This window comes from Schistosoma mansoni, chromosome 3 (genome assembly GCF_000237925.1).
Source record: "Schistosoma mansoni strain Puerto Rico chromosome 3, complete genome".
NCBI classification, from domain to species: domain Eukaryota; kingdom Metazoa; phylum Platyhelminthes; class Trematoda; order Strigeidida; family Schistosomatidae; genus Schistosoma; species Schistosoma mansoni.
The window spans coordinates 13,489,358-13,510,195 of NC_031497.1; the positions used below are offsets into that span (position 1 = coordinate 13,489,358).

Consider the following 20,838-nt stretch of genomic DNA (forward strand, 5'->3'; position numbering starts at 1 on the left):
ACCACTGGTTAATAATTTTCTATCATAAGTTTGATGTTTTGCATATGCGTATATGTATATTACCATTTATTAGCGTAAGGTCTGATGGAGATCGAATTGAAAACATTACTATTCTATTATGTACTGTTTCAATTTACACGATAAGTTTTAATACTGATATTTTCTCACTGCTATTATCTCGATATTTTTGTGTGCTATTGAATGTTTATGGTTTAAACACTAAATAATTATCATCGCGAATTGATTGAACTTAGACATATACACCATTGGATCTAGGCTCAGTGGCCTGAATGTTTGGCGCTCACTACGAGGTCTGATGTTTTTGAGTTCGTTCCTTGTTGAGGTCGTGGATGCTCACTAATGAATCTCATACTTGGACAAAATAGCCTTCCAGTACTTCCAGGTTTACAACCGTTGTCTATGAAAGGCCAGTCAGTGATGTAAATTACCATTTAAATCATTATTCAAACGTACACATAAACAATATATAGAATGATTACTCTTGTGATTTGTATAATTTGCATTTGAGTCTTTCACACAGTCAGTCAGTCAGCTACAACGTAGGACCAGGCAAATATATGCATCGGTCCAAGTTGCCATACCTCGTTAGCACAACAAGATCAACACCGGATTCATAGTAGTTAATTTAGTGTTGGTAGTAGTATATAAATTATAGGTTGTATATAAGGATATAGTATAGGAAGGAAGAGAGATATGAAGCAATTTTAGTCTCAAGGTTTAAGGGAAGATAAAGAGTGTATACACCTACGCCATTGTGATCGATTCTGAGCCATGTCACACAGAGTCTCCAACCATTGGTTACGATAGTCACGCGGACCCCAACCAGGTAGTCTGCATCTACCAACATGGCTCAGGCTAGAAGTTAGTGACTTCAAACACTGATGCCATGTTTTGGTTTGGCCGCCCCTAACTCTCTTCCAACCGTCCCCTACACTAGTCAGCATAGCGCGTCGTGGTAATCGGTGTTCAGGCATACGTAACACATGGCCCAACCATCTCAGTCGATGAAGATTCATCACCTCATCAACTGATTTACCATCGTTCCCTAATACCCTGCGTCTAACCTCACTATTACTTACCCGGTTATCCCAGCAGATGCGAGCAATATTTCTAAGGCATCTGTGGTCAAATACTAGTAACCTACGAGTATCTTCTACTCTTAATGGCCATGTTTCACAGCCGTAAAGTAGAACAGAACGAACTGATGCGCAGTATACTCGTCCCTTAATTGATAGACGGATATCTCGTCTACGCCATAGGTGACGTAAGTTGGCAAAAGCCAAACGAGCTTTTTGAATCCGTGCTGAGATTTCGTCAGACACCAACCCATTAGGGCTGATCAGACTTCCAAGATAAGTGAAGTTGTCCACGCGTTCGACTACTTCACTCCCTATCCTTAGTTCGGGTGTTGACGCAGGCCAGTCCTGGAGTAACAATTTGCATTTGGATGGGGAGAAACGCATCCCAAACATCCTGGCATTATTACTCAGTTCCAACAGAAGACTCTGCATTTTGCCAGCGTCTTCACCAAACAGGACTATGTCATCTGAGTATTCTAAGTCGCTTAGTGGTCCCCCTGGTAGGAGATCAATTCCTGTAGATTCAGTCGAAGAGAGTGTTATTTGCAGCAACAGGTCTATAATGACATTAAATAGGAATAATATATATTTGTAAAATCTCAGCGAATGAATTTGTAGTAAATCCAACGTTTCGCCTGGCAATCTGGTCCAAGCTTTTTCAAGGAATTATAATCAAACATTAAAAATTATCGAATATAAATAGGTACATGGTTCTCCGAGTTCATTATACACTGAATAGGTCATCCAATCAATGTCTATAATGAATTTAAACAAAAAAGGGGATAGTGTACAGCCTTGACGGACACCACTTGAGGTTGTAAAATCATATGACAGTTCTCCATAAGCTCTTACTCGACTAATAGTGTTCGAGTAAATAGCCTTCAAAAGGTTTATGTACTTCTCAGGTACACCTTTCAATGACAGACACTGCCACAGAACCTCTCGGTCTACAGAGTCAAATGCTGCTTTCAAGTCAAGAAAAACTATCATTGTCGGACGCCGATAAGCGTGTCTGTGCTCTAAAACTTGACGAATAGTGAATATGTGGTCGATACAGCCACGACCAGGTCTGAAGCCAGCCTGATTTTCTCGTGTTTGCAGTTCACGAGTCTTAGTTAGGCGCCCGATAATTATTGAGGCTAGTATTTTAGATACTATGTTAGTCAGACTAATCCCTCTATGGTTATCGCAGGATGATTTTGACCCCTTTTTATATATTGGGACAATCAGTGATTGTGACTAGTCGGATGGGATTACATCCGTCTCCCAGATTTTAGCCAGAATATTAGTCAACCTAATCGCTAAAATTGGACCACCATATTTAGAGACCTCTGGAGCCAATCCATCAGGACCAGCTGCTCTTCCTCGTTTCAGATTACCTATAGCCTTTTGAACTTCAAGTAGGGTCGGGGGGCCTACCTCAATGTTCCATTCAGGTTTTCTAGGAATAGTGGGTAGTTGTGTAGTTGTCTTTCACACTGTATTTTCTTGATTATCAGACAAGTAGAAAGTAATCACTATCAAACGATAGTAATTAACAAGTTAAGAGCATTGATATTATTTTGTTTTCTATGGTTAGGCTATAGTTTATGGACGACTTTTGAGTGATACGAAGGTAACCTTGAGAATGTCCTACTTACTAAGGCTAAATGAGGGTTATAAAAAACAGTGTAAGAAATTAGGATTACAATTTACTGTTGGTGGTTAGTATTAGGAATTATATTTAGGGTTTTCATCACAAATTGATAACAGCTAAAATACCAAAATACTATTTGGCCAAATCGATGAATAAATTTCGTGCCCAAACCCAAGACTTGCTCTCCTAATTCTGATTGGTTCATCCATATATTATAGTCTCTCCGAATCAAGTTTGTTTGTTTAATTTCTTGGTCAGAACTGTGGCTGTGTATTAGGTAGTCTAATCTAGAGGTCCCACTACCCAGTCTATTATACGGTTTAGTGTTGGTGTACCATCATATTCCCTGTCACAAAAAATCCCTTTATTTGTCGTTACGACGGATTGATTTGATGAAATATCGAGAATGCTTAGGTTGTCCAACTGATTGTTTCCTTTAATAGACAAATTTTAATTAACAAAAATATATTTTTGATGATACAATAACTAGTCAGCTAATTGTGCATATGGATACATCTTTCAAAAAAAATCAATTTATACTTTGTATACAAAATACTTGGCCAAAATATTATCTCCATAAATAGTTATTCATTAAATTACCAAGGGTAAAAATGATCACTCAAAACAACTAATAATTGCTCACTTCCGCTCGTCATAACACATCATCCCACAAACTTCTGTTTAAAACTAATTCTAGGCATATTAAATGAAGATTATTGAAAAACGTCAAAGTTGAACACTAATGAAACCATGATTTCAAAGAGTTTTAATGAATTATTTTATTGTTTTAACTTTAAAATACACTCACATTTTGATTATATTACACATCGAAAATAGGTGGATATTCACTGAATTATTATGATTTGAAATTCACCGATAAACTAATTTTAACAATAAATTTTCCTAATGAATATGGATGGAGATTGTTGAATAAACGACACAAATAGATTTACTGATTTATTTCTACGCTTAACACTAAAGTATGGATCACCAGATTGAGAACGGTATTCAGTTAAGCGTAATCCGATAATCGGATCTTGTGCATCAAGTTACTATCGTGATTTTAGTATTTATTAGTCTACTTTCACAAAGTCTATTGATTTAACATTTACTAAAAATATTCTTGACACATAATTACTAAAGAATACTGTAGTACTTTTGAAAGTTAATGTACTGAATAAATAACATTTAGTAGAATTCATGAACTCGTTAATAAAATACATCAATAGTATTATTGGAATAGCTTATAGATGTGAGAATAACACATTACCTAATGAATAGTTTTATTATTCTTTTTAAAAAACTCCATCATAGATAATAAGCATATTGTTGTTAATATTACCATATTTCAGATAAAGGAATTAAACTTGTAAAACAGTATACAAGTTTTTAAATTAAGTAGTAAGATTTCCGATGGGGAATTCACTGGTGAAAAGTTGAACAAAACAGGCAACAAAATGTGTGGATAAATTTCCACATAGTAAACGACTAGTTTTTCGGATGAAATAGACCAAATGATAAATGGGTTTATTGTAAAAAAAGATTGTTAAAACATTAGTAGTAATAATAGAAATGCCACTAAATTATCGTATATTAGTTTATATATTGACATATCAGTGAATCCTAATACATAATATCTGATTCTTGTAGGCAACTGACTAAAACCCAAGCACATCAGTCGAAATTCAAACTTGCAATTCATTTGATAGATATCAAGAAAATGAAACATTGTATAACATAACTACGCAAACAAAAGTATCATTTGAAAGATTTTGGTTGTTGTTCAAATAAAATAGATGTTCATAAAAGCAAACTACTGGGAATATGTGATGAGTCTTATGATTTCTTTTGAGTTTCACTTTTACAATTATATTTGTGTCGTACGTCTTTGCCAACAACTGCAAGATCCACTTAGCTGGATTTGCTATTATTTCTCTGGAACCAATACTGATTATGAAATAAGCAGCATTTATCAAATTATTCTCTTCTCATTACCACCTACACAACTTGTCCAACACTTAATAATTTTATTGCAATCTTATAGGATACTCATCTGCTATTTTTCTAATTACTCACCAAGCAATCTTTCTGAGGTTTTCGAAAGTTTTTTTAGATGAAATCTATGGTATTTCTAACTTCTTTTATCTAACTGATCAACATTTCTTGCACAACTTATTTGAGATCGTTGCTATACCATTCCTTGCACCAATCGCTGGTGTGTATTCGTTGTATTCTTTTTAGATTAATTATTTGCACCATTCTTTAGAATTTATCAAAAACTTTCTTTGTGAGACTATAATTAATGGACGACCTTTGATCAACATCAAAGTGACCTTGAGAGTGTCTACCTACTTACCAGGGTTAAATGAGGGTTATAAAACAGTTTCAAGAATAAGGATTATGATTCACAGTTGATGGTTAGGAATTAGATTTACGGTTTCTCATCACGAATTGACATCAGCTAAAATGCCAAGATGCTTTCAGTCAAATGGGTGAGTGAATTTTAAGTCAAAATCCAAGACCTGTTGTCCTGAATCTGATTAGTTTATCCATAAATTATAATCTCGTCACTTTCTTTAATCCATATTTTGTACATAGTAGTATATGTTCATCAGCTGGCATGTATTTTTTGTGGATAAGAAGTTTACATAAAAATAATTATTGTGTGATATTAGCTTAAATGATTGTAATATTAAAAAATCTAGTGTTTTCGTATCAACTTAAAATCAAGTGTGAAACAAATGAAAACAAGTAAACAGTAAATAAATGTCCTGTACTTTAGTCTAATAGTTTCAGGTTTGAAAGAACAAACAATAATATTCAACTACTTGTTATAAATTTAATAGTGCACAATCTTCAAATGTATTCAATGTAGAATGTGCCGAGGACTTATGAAGATTATTGAATTCACTGATTATATTAGTCTGTTTTACCTTAGACAACCATTAAGAGTCAGAATTTACTACAAAGTTATTGTATTTTAGTGTGAAACTTCGCAACAGTGACTCAAAGATCTAACCTAAAGACCAGTTTTCTCCAATAACCACTCTTACTGTGGCATTTTGAAGTCCTTGGTTCGATCACTATGGGAGTTATGAATGTGAACTGATGGACAGTTCCATACTAGGATTAAACAGTTATTCTTCTTTATGCTTCTTTGTCTTTGTTTATGTAACTAAAGTCAGTCAGTGATGCAAAGTAAGAAACTTTATGATTTATGGAGAATACCACTCAATGACATTCCCAATATATTATTTGACTTGGTTTCTTGAATTAGAAAACAAAGATCATAAAAACTAAGTTTATTAGTTGAATGATATTGTGTGCTCCATCATATTTGAAAATCATATATAAAAATAATTCTATATATAAGACGAAACGGCCGTCCAGGTTTTCCCTGGTGGTCTAGCTTCAATTGACTCACGCTTTCAACTATGAAATTTCTATCTATTGTCAAATATGGGATAAATATATTCACAAACACTTAAGCTATATATATATATATATATATACATATATATATATATATACATATATATATATATATATATATATATATAAAATGTATATTTAGTATTATGTTGATTTAGATTTGGCATACGTTATTTTTAAATAATTAGCATACAGTAGGTGACGTAAATGGAGTATTAACTATGTAGCCTTAGTGTAACATATTAATGGTAACATCGTAATCAATAGACTAAATTTGTTTATAATCTAAAATTAACTGTTTTATATTATTTAATTAAGGACTATATAATATATCCACGATACTACAAGTTTTGATTTATGTGTTCATTTTAGTTGAGAGGTTTGTGAAGATTAGTTTGAATCAAAGTTGGTTACTACCATGAAAATGGTATCATTTAGTTAGTCATAAGTAAAGTAGAACTTGAGATAAGTATACAACAGCTTAATTTGCCACACAACAAAAACACATTCAGGTGAAATTATCAAGATCAATTCCAAAGTAATAGAAATGGTGAAGGTATTCGTGAGAGTAGAAACTATCATACATAGACAATATGATTTGAGAAAAAGGAATGAATTCATAGGAATAAGAATTACAAAATAATTTTGAAACTTTGTATTTAATGGAAAACAAAGAACGGATGCATCTGCACCATAATATCCCTACATAACTCAAAGTGAAAGCTAACAATCAATTCATTGATTACTTAAAGATGGATTTCATAAACAAATGATATCAACCACAAGAGTGTTGGAAAGACAGTGAGAAACGGATATCTATTTTGTTTTTGTGTCCAGTCTTTCATGTTTTGAGTTCCAGATGCTCTACGACAATAGAAATGCCGCTTTCGCTTTACTGACCCTTTCCTTCACATCCGTATCAGATCCTCCTTGTTTATCGATGTTACTGACCAGGTATATGAAAGTCTCCACCTCTTCCAGAACCCCTCTATCAAGCGTGATGGCATTAGTGTTCTCTGTGCTGTATTTCAAAATCTTGCTTTTTCCCTTTTGTGTCGAGGCCTGCTGCTGAAGAGGCTGCTTCTAAAATGTTGCCTTCACCTGCATTTGTTAGTGTGTATGGGATAGAACAGCTAGGTCATCTGCAAAGCTCAAACCGTTTAGTTGCATCCAAGCTGTACATTGTATTCCGTGCACCTCGTGAGATGTGGTCTTCATAATCCGATTGACCACCAGAAAAAAAGAAAAGGAAGTCTTGCCTGACATCAGACTTCACCTGGAATGTATCTTTCAATCGTCCTTTATGCAGTGTAGCCCGTCGTATGAATTCTTGGTAATGATGACGATCTTCTCAGGTGCACCATAGTACTGAAGAAGGCTTAGAACGTGTTGCTGAGAGCTATATTGAATTTGTCGGTATTTCGAATGAAAGCTATACCAAACCCTTGTAATACTGTTTCTCCAGTTGACCAGTGCTTCATTAGCTTCAGTTTCATCTTGGAAACCAACAGGTGATTATTTGAAGTTGTGTCAGCTCCTCTCTTTGTTCTTACGTCTCCCATTGACACTGAGAAATTTTTACTGATGCTCGATCTGGTTCTCTGTAGTGTGATTCGGTGAGAACCATGTAGCTTTGTTCATGCGTTTGTGGAGAATATAGTGCCACCCATAACCATTTTGTTGAACACACATAAATTTGCAAATCTGTCATAGTTCTCGTTCCTTTCTCCCAGTCAGTCCATGTCGTTCCCTGATATCTTCATATCCGGTGTTATCCATTCCGACTTTGACGTTTACGTCTCCCATTAGGATGATCAGTTCCCTTCTTGAGCATTTCTCTAGAATCGATTACAGCCTCTCATAGAAACCCATTATCAAAACAAAATTTCTCTCTGAACTGGTTTTATTATTCCGAAGTTATTGAAATGTTAAATAATCTATGGGAAGTTGAAAGTAGATTGAAGTTAGCACTAAATTCAATAAAAATAGAGTTTCCATGCTTTCAGTGGCGGTTCAGTTTAAATCTTCTCGCGAATTCTACTGCGAAAGAAACAGGGTACACAACTTTGGAAGAAATTAAGTTTGTGTGTTAATCCATACTACTTGTTGTTATTGAGTAGTTCAAGTTGCACCATACTATTTATAAACTGCGCTCTTGGCAACGAGTAATAACCTGTGTCTTATCGAAATTTTCATACTACTATTTCGATATATTCTCGCAACCATACCATGATTTATTTTTATCTCAAATCCTTTGAGATTCTATTTATCTAGAATAATTTATTTGTATTCGAAACGCAGTGACCAACTTGTTCCGTTGGTCGCTAATATGATATGACATACAATTAAGATGCAAATGCAGATATATTATGAAGCAAGACAGACCATAGTGATAAAATCAGGACTTTGTAGGTTAATGTGTGCGCATTCCCTGGTGAGTTTGAGCTGAAAAACTTAAAAGACTGACTGATTATCTTCTTGAGTGCGATATAACCTGTTCAACATAGTACCAAGGAATGTATTTTGAAGGGCATTAGGTTCTTTTTAACGCTTCGTGAAGTTTAAACTTAACCACTGAGGAGAGATACAGTGGTCTGAAAAATCTTCTGCGGTCCATATATTGCTCCATCTATGTACATTGTCTGCTAAGTGGTAACCTTACACCAACAGTAAATTATCACAAACATATTTAAAAACATTGAGGTTTGATTTTTATGACGCTAGCGCGTGAACTAAAAATCTACGTAAAATCAGATCCACCAAATTGCTATTCCCTTCCAATTTTATGAAAACGTTGTCTGTTGAACGAAAAGCTTCAAAACGCCGAACTTTAAGAGGAAAAGTACTCGAGGGATTCAACATTACTGTGCAATACTTATCATCCGAATACTGAACTTCAAATTACTCTTCACCAGTTATGTTATCTAAAATCTAGTCTCAAACCACTCTAACTCTATAGTATACTTTTAAATACAACCAGAAACTTCTATCTTCTGTACAAAAAAGCTACTCATTCCATGATCAGTTACAGCGTTCGATATTTTGGCATTTGGAATCAACCGCCAGAAAGCCCTGTATATACACTTCGTACTAGACGGCGCTTATCAGCAAGGGGTTTAATTTAGAGATCACTTATGTTGAACTTATTAGTTGTTATCAGAGCTTTTTAGCGATGCTCTTGAATTCCACTCCCGACCGACATCGTATAAAAATCCTGGTATGGTTAATGATACCGTCACGATGCGCATGTCCAGTTTACCACTGGAGATGTATTGGTTCTTTTCAGTATATTTGCGACTATGAAGTAAAAAACTTGATAGACAATAACCTATTTTATACCATTACAGCATAAATTATTTCTAAATTAAACCCCTTGCTGATAAGCGCCGTCTAGTACGAAGTGTATATACAGGGCTTTCTGGCGGTTGATTCCAAATGCCAAAATATCGAACGCTGTAACTGATCATGGAATGAGTAGCTTTTTTGTACAGAAGATAGAAGTTTCTGGTTGTATTTAAAAGTATACTATAGAGTTAGAGTGGTTTGAGACTAGATTTTAGATAACATAACTGGTGAAGAGTAATTTGAAGTTCAGTATTCGGATGATAAGTATTGCACAGTAATGTTGAGTCCCTCGAGTTCTTTTCCTCTTAAACTCAGTCAGTCAACTACAACGTAGGACCAGGCACAAATATGAATCGGTCCAAGTTGCCATACCTCATTAGCACAACAAGATGAACACCGAATTCATAGAAGTTGTTGGGATGATCCTGCAAATTTCTCGCAATAGACATGACAAGCTCAAGAAATACTAAGAAGCACTTTATCCAATCAGCGTTTGATTAGAAGTTTTGCTAGAAATATCGCGAAAATGTAGAGGTCCTGATTGGCTGATTACTACACTGCTACTATGTTTAGTAGTATTCTAGAATTTTCAGGAAAAATCAAGGACTTTTAAAATACTATAAAAACCCTATATTTTCTGTAGATAAATGAACCTTTGGAGTAAAGTGTTTCCCGCATATTTTGTGTCTTTTCTCTCGTGTTCAAGTCACTGTGTAGATCTAGCTTGAGGGTACAAGACTAGCTTAGGATCCGAGTATAGCGTTCAATCAACAAGATTTATCAGAAGTAGTTAATTTAATGGTAGTAATATATAAAAGATTGTGTATAAGGATATAATACAGGAAAAATGAGTTAGTTCTTCGAAAGAAAGGTATAGAGCATTTCTAACCTCACCGTTTAAGGGAAGACAAAAAGTGTATACACCTACTCTATTGTGATCGATTCTGAGCCATATATATATATATATATATATATATATATATATATATATATATTGGCTAATAGACTTCAGTCAACACCTAGAGCTACCTAATGTTGTTTAGCATGGAATAAAAATGCATATAAACACTCTAAAAGTGACAAATATTATTTTGATTGATAACATACTCTAAATTAAAAAACTAAAATCTTTAATCCAATACAGAATTTATACGCTACTCAGTATACTATGCAGATGTAAAGGTACAAAAACGGTGATCTTGATGAAAATTTTCTTGAATTAAAATCAAAATATAAGCAGCGAATGAATGAAATTTGTGGAATGATAATTACAATTCAGTGTACAAGTAAGATCTAAACACTAGGAGTTTTAAGTTCTAGAGATAAAAAATTCAAAATAGCAACTAACTCAAGAATGTTATAATTTACACAGCAATTTACAATAGAAATTAGTACATCATTCCATAATCAAAACAGACTTCTTTCTAATACTTGTTGGTACTGAATCACTGAATAGTGACATATGCAACGCCTTACGCCATTCTTTGAAAGGAATTTCTTCAAATGGTGAGGGTTTAATGAGATCTTCACAAAACCATTTTGATAATTGATCGACAGTAAGTTGTCTTTTCGAAGGAGACTGACGTAGATTAAAACTAGACAGCCAAAAACCGCGTAAACTGATATCTTTAAAAATGAATGGACCAACGGGTAAGGGCATTGGATTTCGTGTCATTCCACCGTATGTAACCATAGTCCCGGAATTACTTAGGTTTTTCACCAAGATAGACGCAGGTTTTCCCCCTAAGCAGTTTAACGCCAGTTTAAAAGGACCCATTTCTTTTGCTCGTTCCATGTATTCAGACTCTGTGAGACACCATGTACCTCCATAACTTCTAAGAAGATTACGTGTTTCTTCTGTGGCTTCAGGTGTACCTCTTTCACGAAACAGATTCACTAAACACATAAAACATGAAGGCAGTGTCAAGATAAATTGATGAAATAAATAAAATTCTCACCTGTATTATATCCTAATATTTTTGCTATTTGTATCACATATATTCCAACAGCACTAGTCGCACCATTTTGAATCAAAATATCGCCTTTTTGAAGCTCTACAAAATTATTGAGTAAATGGAGTGCAGTGCTAGGATTAATTGCTAATGTTGCAGCACAAGACATTGAGATGGGATATTTTATCTTCAAGAAACTGTCAGCTTTACCGCACCAGTATGTTTGCCATGTACCTGATGCTAATCCCAAAGGAATAACTGTATCGCCTATAGAGAAACCATCCACGTTTTTCCCACAGGCAATAATCTGACATGACAATAAATAACATTAGTAGTTTTAACTGAATTGTAACATTGAAACAGGTAAAAATCTATTGATTTGTTGCAAACATGGTTCCAGTTTCTAAAACCGAGTATACAAATATTCAGTGGCTATTTTTACCTCGAAATAAATGCTGATAAACTATCGTTTACTGGAAAATGACTTCTGAAACCTTCCAAGGCATCTTATGTGAGTCCACTCAAATAACTGTTTTTAACTCATTATTATCTGCTATATATGGTCATTCTTATCAAAGCGTGTTTGTATTATATACTTATTTATTTAAACACATGAACATTGGTACCCGGAGGTACCTAATATATATGCGCCATATAAATCGTTCGATTTGTGTGAGGGCTGGGATACTTCTCAAGCACCCACACCGAAGCTAACATTATCACTGAATTGATTGAGTAACAGTTTAAACAAATGAAATAGTACGCTTATAACTACAAAACTGACTATCAACATATTAGATATGCTAGGCAACATGAAACAATGAAATGTGAATACTATTTCCACAACAATTCATCAGAAATGTTTCAAATGAATACTTAATTTCCGGAGTTCATTGTGATTGCAATCGGAATCGAGCAGCAAGAGAGCTTAGCTAGATTATTTGAATTATAGATTACTCTACTGGTGACATGTTTCAGTTATAAAGGCAAGTAGGTAAAGATTAAACACTAAAGTGTGATTGGCTAACTTTTAAAGTGACAAAACCACTCTCAAAGCTGCACTTGTGAATATAGTTGAGGGACGAAGTATGACCAAATGAACTTTTTAAATGCTTGACGGCGAAATCCAATAGAATATTAAGGTTTTTCAGTAGAACGGTAATTTAGTGGCAAATGTACCTGCCAAGTATTTACTGATTTGATCTTTGGTTTTCCTACTAGGATTTTTTGGTGTTCTGGCAAAATTACTAGCCGTCAAAGTGTGGCTTGGAGTTAACTAAATAAGTTTGTACCTGACAAATTAATTATACTTCTTGATAAGTCAAAGTAGAATAAACGTTGTAATAAGATGAAAACAGAAACATGATTTGATGGGAACTAAGACACACAAATCACCACTTATTGTTGGTAACATACTACACACGGAGTAATAATGATGCTTACTTTACCCGCACCTTCATTCCCAGCAACAGCAGGTAGTTTTGGTTTGATTGGATAATTACCTTGTATTGTGTTGATGTCCGATGGATTAATAGGGGCAGCACAGACTTTTACCAAAATCTCATCATTTGCAAACGGATGTACTGGAGTGGATGAGAAACGTAAAACCTGTTCTGGATCACCATGCTCAGTATAAGTGATAGCTTCTGAATGAACAAGTCTGTGCAGCAGATTCCATTTCTTTGAGTTACAAAGAAAAGATGATCGTAGCATATTAATATTGAAGACCAAATGACGACTGGAACCTGATTGTCAACAACTATAATGCAAGTGATTACGATAATTACCAGGTTATAATACTAATTCGCAATATGTACATATACATTAAGTAATGTCGGTCAGCTCTGAGAAGAAAAGACAGCAGTACAACTTAGCTGAAAACTGCTACTACGGTCTGAGTCCCGGTCATATTTAAGTGTTAGCACAACAAATATGTTGAAGCTATTTTTTATGGTCAGTAAACTAAACCAGTGAGACTATAATTTGTGGACGACCTGTGACTGACGCTAAACTGACCTTGAGAGTGTCCACCTGATAACTAGGACCAAAGGCGAGCTATAAACCTGTGTGAGGAATAATAATTATGATTTACAGTTGATGATTGAGGTTATAAATCAGCTTTAAGGTTCTCATCACGAACAAACATCAGCTACAATGTCAGAACTCTATTTAGCTAAATGGATGAGTGAGTTTCGCGTCAAAATCCGAGACCTGTTATCTTATACGTGACTAGTTCGTCCATAAATTATAGTCTTTCCGCAAATGCATTTTACGACAGCAAAATAGTTCATAAGTCTACCGATAACGATTTCTGTGGAAAAACTTCAGTATGAACTCCAAATTAGAGAAAACTTACAGAAATATCATATCGATTAGCATTGATAGTGTTTGTATGCATATGGGTGTATGTCAACAGTAATTTAGGTTAGAAAACCTTTTCTGAGAATCATGACCTTAAGAGCTTTTTAAATAAAAGCAGCCGTTGTGACACCTTTCATGATCAATTATTAGACATGAAATAAACTTTTGGAATCAATGTACATAGTTGTATGTATCAATAAATATATCAGAGAATAACAGTGAATTTACATATATAGCACGGCGAATGAACCGTAGAATCTCATTTTCTAAAGTGTTTTATTTGAATTTTATCAATGCATACACTCTCACAACACCCCATGTTTTACGGATAAGAAATAAACTAACCCACGTGGTAGCGCAGAGGGACAGATCACGCGCTACAGCCCTTTAAATGGTCAAATGGTTGTGGACGGAATAGAAGAAGCTTCCGCTTGAGGACCCCACTAGGACATCCCATAGCCTGAGAGAAAGTGAAATCAACCCTGACCTTAAAATGTCGGTTTTTCTAGATATGAAGCGAGCCAGTCAATCAGAGGTGGTCTGATACCCAATCGTCTAAGCTTATTGATAAGACATTGTAGCTGTAAATAATTCCCCAAAATCAATAGTTCATTAAGTGTTCGACATTGGATGCTGACCACGTTGTTTAAGTGGACTTGTTTAGCTGAAGGCTTTCGGTCATGCATCCGTACCAGATCACGTTTCGACTCGGCGTGGGACACAGCTCCTACGTTTCATTAGCCAGCTCATAGAAAAGGTCCTCGATATATTGGTAACGAATCAAATATATCTTTCCTGCCTCCTCTCGTCTGACTTCTGATTTCTATCTGACTGGGAACGACCGAACATAGAAGGTGCTACTGGTATCCAGTTGTAAAACTAGAATATCCGTTGCATCATCATTGGTGAGACCGACGTGATCTGGTACACCAAGTCAATATACTGTGAGTCTGTTCCATTTTGGAATATTATTATTCATTGTTATTCTTTATTGGAATTTTATATATTGTGATATACTTTTTTCGCGAATTTTTTTTCTCGGATATATTTTACTTAGACATTTTTCGATATCTATATTACTATGACGGAACACTCTCCTAAGGTTCTTAAGTTTAAGTCTATTCCCCCTATTTCGATTCAGTTAACGCCATTTTGGCCCGACAATATCGAGTCCTGGTTCTGGTATGCAGAAGCCGATTTTAGCATGCACGGAATCACGGACTCGCGCACACGTTTCCTCGCGGTAGTTAAGGCGTTACCGCGCGAGTTTAACAGGTACGTAACACCTAGTATGTTTACTAGTGATGTTTCCGAACCTTACGAATCGCTTAAGCTATCGATTTTAAAACGAGGAGACCTAACTGATCGACAACGGTTAGACCAACTCCTTAACAATATCGACTTGCAACTTGGTTCTGCGACGGACATGTTGCTTAGAATGAGAGAAGTCATCGGCCAACGAACTTTCGATGATGGCCTATTTCGACAACTTTTCTTGTCTAAACTCCCTCAACAGGTGCAGGCAGTGCTTGTTTCATTTCAAAACAATGCCATAGATGAACTAGCTGCATCTGCCGATCGAATCTTGGAAATCACTAGATCTTCTAAGGCCGAGGTTTTTTCCGTCAAAGAAAAACCCCAATCGACCTCGACTGACATGCCCGAACTATGTCACACGCTTACACGATATCTTAGAGTTCGCAATGACCGTAGTCGGTCAAAAACCCCGCGTAGAAGTGCCTCACGTAAGCGATCTGGCTCTCGACCACGAGAGACAGACAATCCCGACTGGTGCTGGTATCATAACCAGTACGGTAAGTTTTCCAGAAACTGCAGGAAACCTTGCAATTATCCGACCCCAAAATCGAGTGACACGAAAAACAGTTCGGGAAACTTCCCAGCCGGCACGCGTTAACGGCAACCGTAGCCGGCGAACACAGCCGCCTCTTATATGTCACGGATGTGACTACGAAAGTTCGCTACCTCGTCGACACTGGCGCAGAAGTTAGCGTTCTTCCAGCAAATCCCGACGACAGACTTCGCGAGTCTGTTTTAAGTTTACAGGCGGCAAACGGAAAGCCGATCGCTACTTACGGTAAAAGGTACGTCTACCTTAACGTGGGTTTACGCAAACCCATACACTGGATTTTCGTGGTTGCAGATGTCTCTATGCCAATCATTGGTATAGACCTGTTACAACACCACAATCTACTCATCGACACACGCGCACGATGGTTAATAGACGGAAACACTAAGTTATCCGTTTGCGTAACTCCTTGTTCTGGTTGCAGGTTATCCCCAGTCACGATTAAGCACGCCATAGACCCCTTGTACCAAGCAGTACTCGACAAATACCCCGGGATATACCAATCGCAATCGAAATTACCTTGTGTAACCAGCAATGTTACACATCACATCTCGACTACAGGACCACCTGTATTTTCGAAAGCCCGAAGACTCGCTCCCGAAAAGCTTAGGTTAGCTAAAAACGAATTCAACCACATGATGGACCTAGGAATAATTCGACCATCGAATAGTCCATGGGCATCCCCATTGCACATGGTCCCTAAAAAGGACAGCAATGATTGGCGGCCAACTGGTGATTATCGGCGCCTGAATGCTAAAACCATTCCCGATCGTTACCCGCTGCCTCATATTCACGATTTGACAGCTACCTTGAAAGGTACAACTGTCTTTTCGAAAATCGACTTGGTTAAAGCTTATAACCAAATCCCGATGGCAACTGACGACATTCCTAAAACCGCCATCATCACTCCCTTCGGTCTTTACGAATTTCTACGAATGCCTTTTGGTTTAAGAAACGCGGCTCAAACCTTCCAAAGGTTTATAGACGACGTCTTCCGAGGTCTCAACTTCGTACATGCGTATGTTGATGACTGTCTAATAGCAAGACCGGACAAAGAATCGCATCTCAAGCATCTGGACATTGTTTTCGATCGACTCCAAAGGCATGGCATTACTGTCAACATACAGAAATGCCAAATCGGAACAAACTCCTTAGACTTCCTAGGACACACCATTGATGCCCAAGGCATCCGACCCCTTAGGAGCAAAGTGGCGGCCATTCTGGATTACCCAGAACCGACCACGATCAAGCACTTACGAACTTTTAACGGACTCGTAAGTTTCTATAGACGGTTCATACCTAAATGCGCATCCCTAATGAAACCGTTAACCGATCAGCTTCGTGGAAATGCGAAATCAATTAGTTTAGACGAAATAGCCCGTAAAGCATTTTCCACAGTTAAGGAACACATCGCTAAAGCAACCTTGCTTGCTCATCAGGACACTCAAGCGCCCATTAGTATCGCCGTAGATGCATCCGACTCAGCAATCGGAGCAGTCTTACAACAATGGGTTAACAACTCGTGGCAACCTTTAGGATTTTTCTCGAGACGGTTGCTAGACGCGGAATCTAGGTACAGCACGTTCGGTAGGGAACTCCTAGCTATGTATTGTGCTGTACGGCATTTTCAACATTCCATCGAAGGAAGAGAATTCACGCTTTTTACCGATCATAAACCTCTTACCTTCTCTTTAAGTTCATCTTCAGACAAGTACTCACCGCGAGAGTCTCGACAACTCGACTACATTTCGCAGTTTACTTCAGACATACAACATATTTCTGGAGCAAACAATGTAGTCGCAGACGCCTTGTCTCGAATTAGCTCCTTGAACAGTTTCCAAGGAATCGACCTTCTTAAACTCGCTCAGCTTCAAAAAGAAGACATTGATCTTCAGCATGAGTTATCCTCGACAACTCTTAAACTAAGTATTAGGCAGATGGGAACAGGTAAGGAAACCTTACTCTGTGACACATCTACAGGTAGGGATCGTCCAATTGTACCAAAACATTATCGACGCAACGTCTTCAATACGTTGCACAATCTTTCTCATCCAGGTGCTCGTGCAACAATCGAACTTATAGCCGAACGCTTTTGTTGGCCTGGCATGAATAAAGACGTGAGGGAGTGGGCACGCTCCTGTGTAAGCTGCCAGAAATCTAAGGTGATCAGACACAACAAATGTCCCTTAGGCTCTTTCAAAACTCCTGACGCTCGTTTCGACCACGTCCATCTAGATTTGGTAGGACCCTTACCCGACTCGAACGGATACTCATATCTCCTAACATGCGTAGACCGTTTTACTCGATGGCCAGAAGCAGTACCGATTAAGGACATTACTGCTGAAACAGTGGCTCGCACTTTCGTCGAACGATGGGTAGCAAATTTCGGCTGCCCTTCCACAATCACTACAGACCGCGGACGCCAGTTCGAATCTGGACTTTTCCGTTGTCTGACCTCACTATTAGGAATCACGCGCTTCCGAACGACCGCCTACCACCCACAAGCAAACGGGTTGGTAGAACGTTTTCATCGACAACTAAAAGCTTCATTATCAGCTTCAAACGTTTCACAGTGGACAGACGCTCTTCCACTCGTCTTGCTAGGTATCCGCAATGCAGTGAAAGCTGACATTGGATACACGGCATCTCAACTCGTTTACGGAACGACACTCCGACTCCCAGGAGAATTCGTGGATCCTTCAGCTTCTTCATTGAACATGGATCTAAACTCTTACACGAGTAGGCTTACAAACGCTATGCGTTCAGTTAAACCTGCTCACACTCGACCTCAATCAACTGATGTTTTCGTTCAACCCGAATTACGACATAGTACACACGTCTTCGTTCGTCGAGACTCACATCGACGACCCCTCGAATCAGCATACGAAGGACCCTTCAAAGTTCTTCAACGCGAACCTAAGTACTATGTAGTTGATAAGAACGGTACGAAAGATAGCATCAGTATCGATCGACTCAAAGCTGCGTACTTAGAAGGAAACCCTAGCTACGTCGATTTTCCTTCGGTACAAGCAAACGACACAGCTACTACACTCGTAGTACCCTACACGACAACCGACACACAACTTGATACTTCGTCAACGTCGATAGAAAAACCTAAAACAACGCGTTCTGGAAGACGAGTAAGATTTCCAGAACATCTTAACGAATATTGCACGTAGGACATAAGCTTTATCTTGAATTACCCTTTCAAAGTTTATTATAAATTTTTTCCAATATGCTCATTTTTTTATTTATATAAAAAAAAACAAAAAAAAAACAAAACATTTTTTTGAGCGTATATATATATATTTATATATTAAAAAAAAACCAAAAGAAAACCTTTTTTCCGATCGCTTTTACGCTATTTGTAAGTGTATCAGTTTATTTTTTTCCGCTCATCTTGTGTCCTTACGCAAGTACGAGTGTATTTTTGACATGCACTCACACGTTTTATTTTTCCTCTTTTCCAGGACGGCTGGAAAAGAACGACGAAGTTTCGCAAGGAACAGAAATTTTCATTGTACTATATTTCTTTATTTGCTACGTTGTACATTTTGGTCCCATAGTTTAAGGAAAGACGACCAGACGCTGCTAAACGAAGCAAGCTATCAGAAGAGTGTTTACCAACGACAAATTCGTTGGGTTTAAACTTCTGGCTGGTCACGTCTTAGGGGCATCACTACCTCACTAGGGGGGGAGTGATCTGTAGCTGTAAATAATTCCCCAAAATCAATAGTTCATTAAGTGTTCGACATTGGATGCTGACCACGTTGTTTAAGTGGACTTGTTTAGCTGAAGGCTTTCGGTCATGCATCCGTACCAGATCACGTTTCGACTCGGCGTGGGACACAGCTCCTACGTTTCATTAGCCAGCTCATAGAAAAGGTCCTCGATATATTGGTAACGAATCAAATATATCTTTCCTGCCTCCTCTCGTCTGACTTCTGATTTCTATCTGACTGGGAACGACCGAACATAGAAGGTGCTACTGGTATCCAGTTGTAAAACTAGAATATCCGTTGCATCATCAACATATATGGTTGACGCTATTAAAAGCTTTTGAGAAATGAAGGTAAATAACGTCAACCTTCCCCTTATGATCAAGGATGCTTATCCATCTGTCCACCGCAGTCAGCAGGTTGATTATACAAAAGTGACCCTTCCTGAAACCATGCTGTTGGGGGCGAGAAGAACTTTGGGGATAATAAGTAATCGTGTGTACCATCGCATATCAGGGACTCCATAGTTTTAGAAGGTATAGAGAGAAGGGCCACCGGTCGGTAGCTTGAGGGTTCGCTGCATCGACCCGCCTTTGAAAATCGGTGTGATGTGAGCCAGCTTCCAAATTTCCGGCAGTTTGCCCCGGCTTAGCGAGTGTGAAAACATCACGCTAAGTGGTGTTGCCAGGATTGAAGCTGCTTCCCTCAGTATAGCAGAATGAACCATATCTGGACCGGGAGAAGTGTCTTTTCTCATCTGCTACCAGTTTACGGAGCACCAGGTCAGCTCTCAGGTCTACTTAGGAAAGTCCTGTACAGGTGCAGGTGAAGCTTTCATCAGTATAGTTGATGTGGGTCGGTTGAAATATCCGAGAGTATTAATCAGCCAAAAGGTTAGCGGCATCACCGTCGCTATTGGTCGGACCATTAGGACCTAGCTGTTGGGAAACTCCAGTTTTGCCTTGTCGAAGAGAAGCTGTGTAACGGAATAAGCTTTTCGGATTGGAGACAAATTTATCGATAAGCTTGGTATGGTACTAAAGCCTGTCTTCTCTTATTGCCTTTGTGCATATGTTCCTTATATGTTTGCATTGCCTGTACGCGTCGCTGTTGTCAGCTCGTTTATATTCGACCCAACAGTGCCTTTTGCGGCTTAGCAAATGAAGAGTGCGGTTCTTGATGATTGTAGGTTGTTTGTAGCTTTTCGGGACCATTTGAGGAACTGGATGCCCAGTAGCACGTAAGAGAGTGTGCAGTAAGAAATCCCAATGAGCATCCACTTCAAGTTGAGGGTGAACATCCCAATCCACCTGTTGTAGATAGTCATGTAAAGCTAACACATTCAACCGTTTGAAATTCCAGCGTCTGTTGTCGATGGCATATCTTAGCTCAGTTTTGCTGACGAAACCGAATGGTAGGACGGCGT

At 37.7% G+C, this 20,838-nt stretch overlaps 1 protein-coding gene across 1 annotated transcript; it reads right to left on the reverse strand.

Moving 5' to 3' along the window:
* Positions 1–10,909: 10,909 nt before the first annotated feature.
* Smp_026310 (putative zinc binding dehydrogenase) lies at positions 10,910–14,230 on the reverse strand (the record flags this gene model as incomplete). Its single annotated transcript, XM_018799301.1, has 4 exons — positions 14,172–14,230; positions 12,909–13,224; positions 11,472–11,772; positions 10,910–11,409 (listed from the first exon to the last, which is right to left on the reverse strand). Exons 2-4 carry the CDS (start codon positions 13,176–13,178, stop codon positions 10,910–10,912), a joined length of 1,071 nt encoding a protein of 356 aa, XP_018651103.1. The 5' UTR covers positions 13,179–13,224; positions 14,172–14,230.
* Between the last annotated feature and the right edge of the window lie 6,608 nt (positions 14,231–20,838).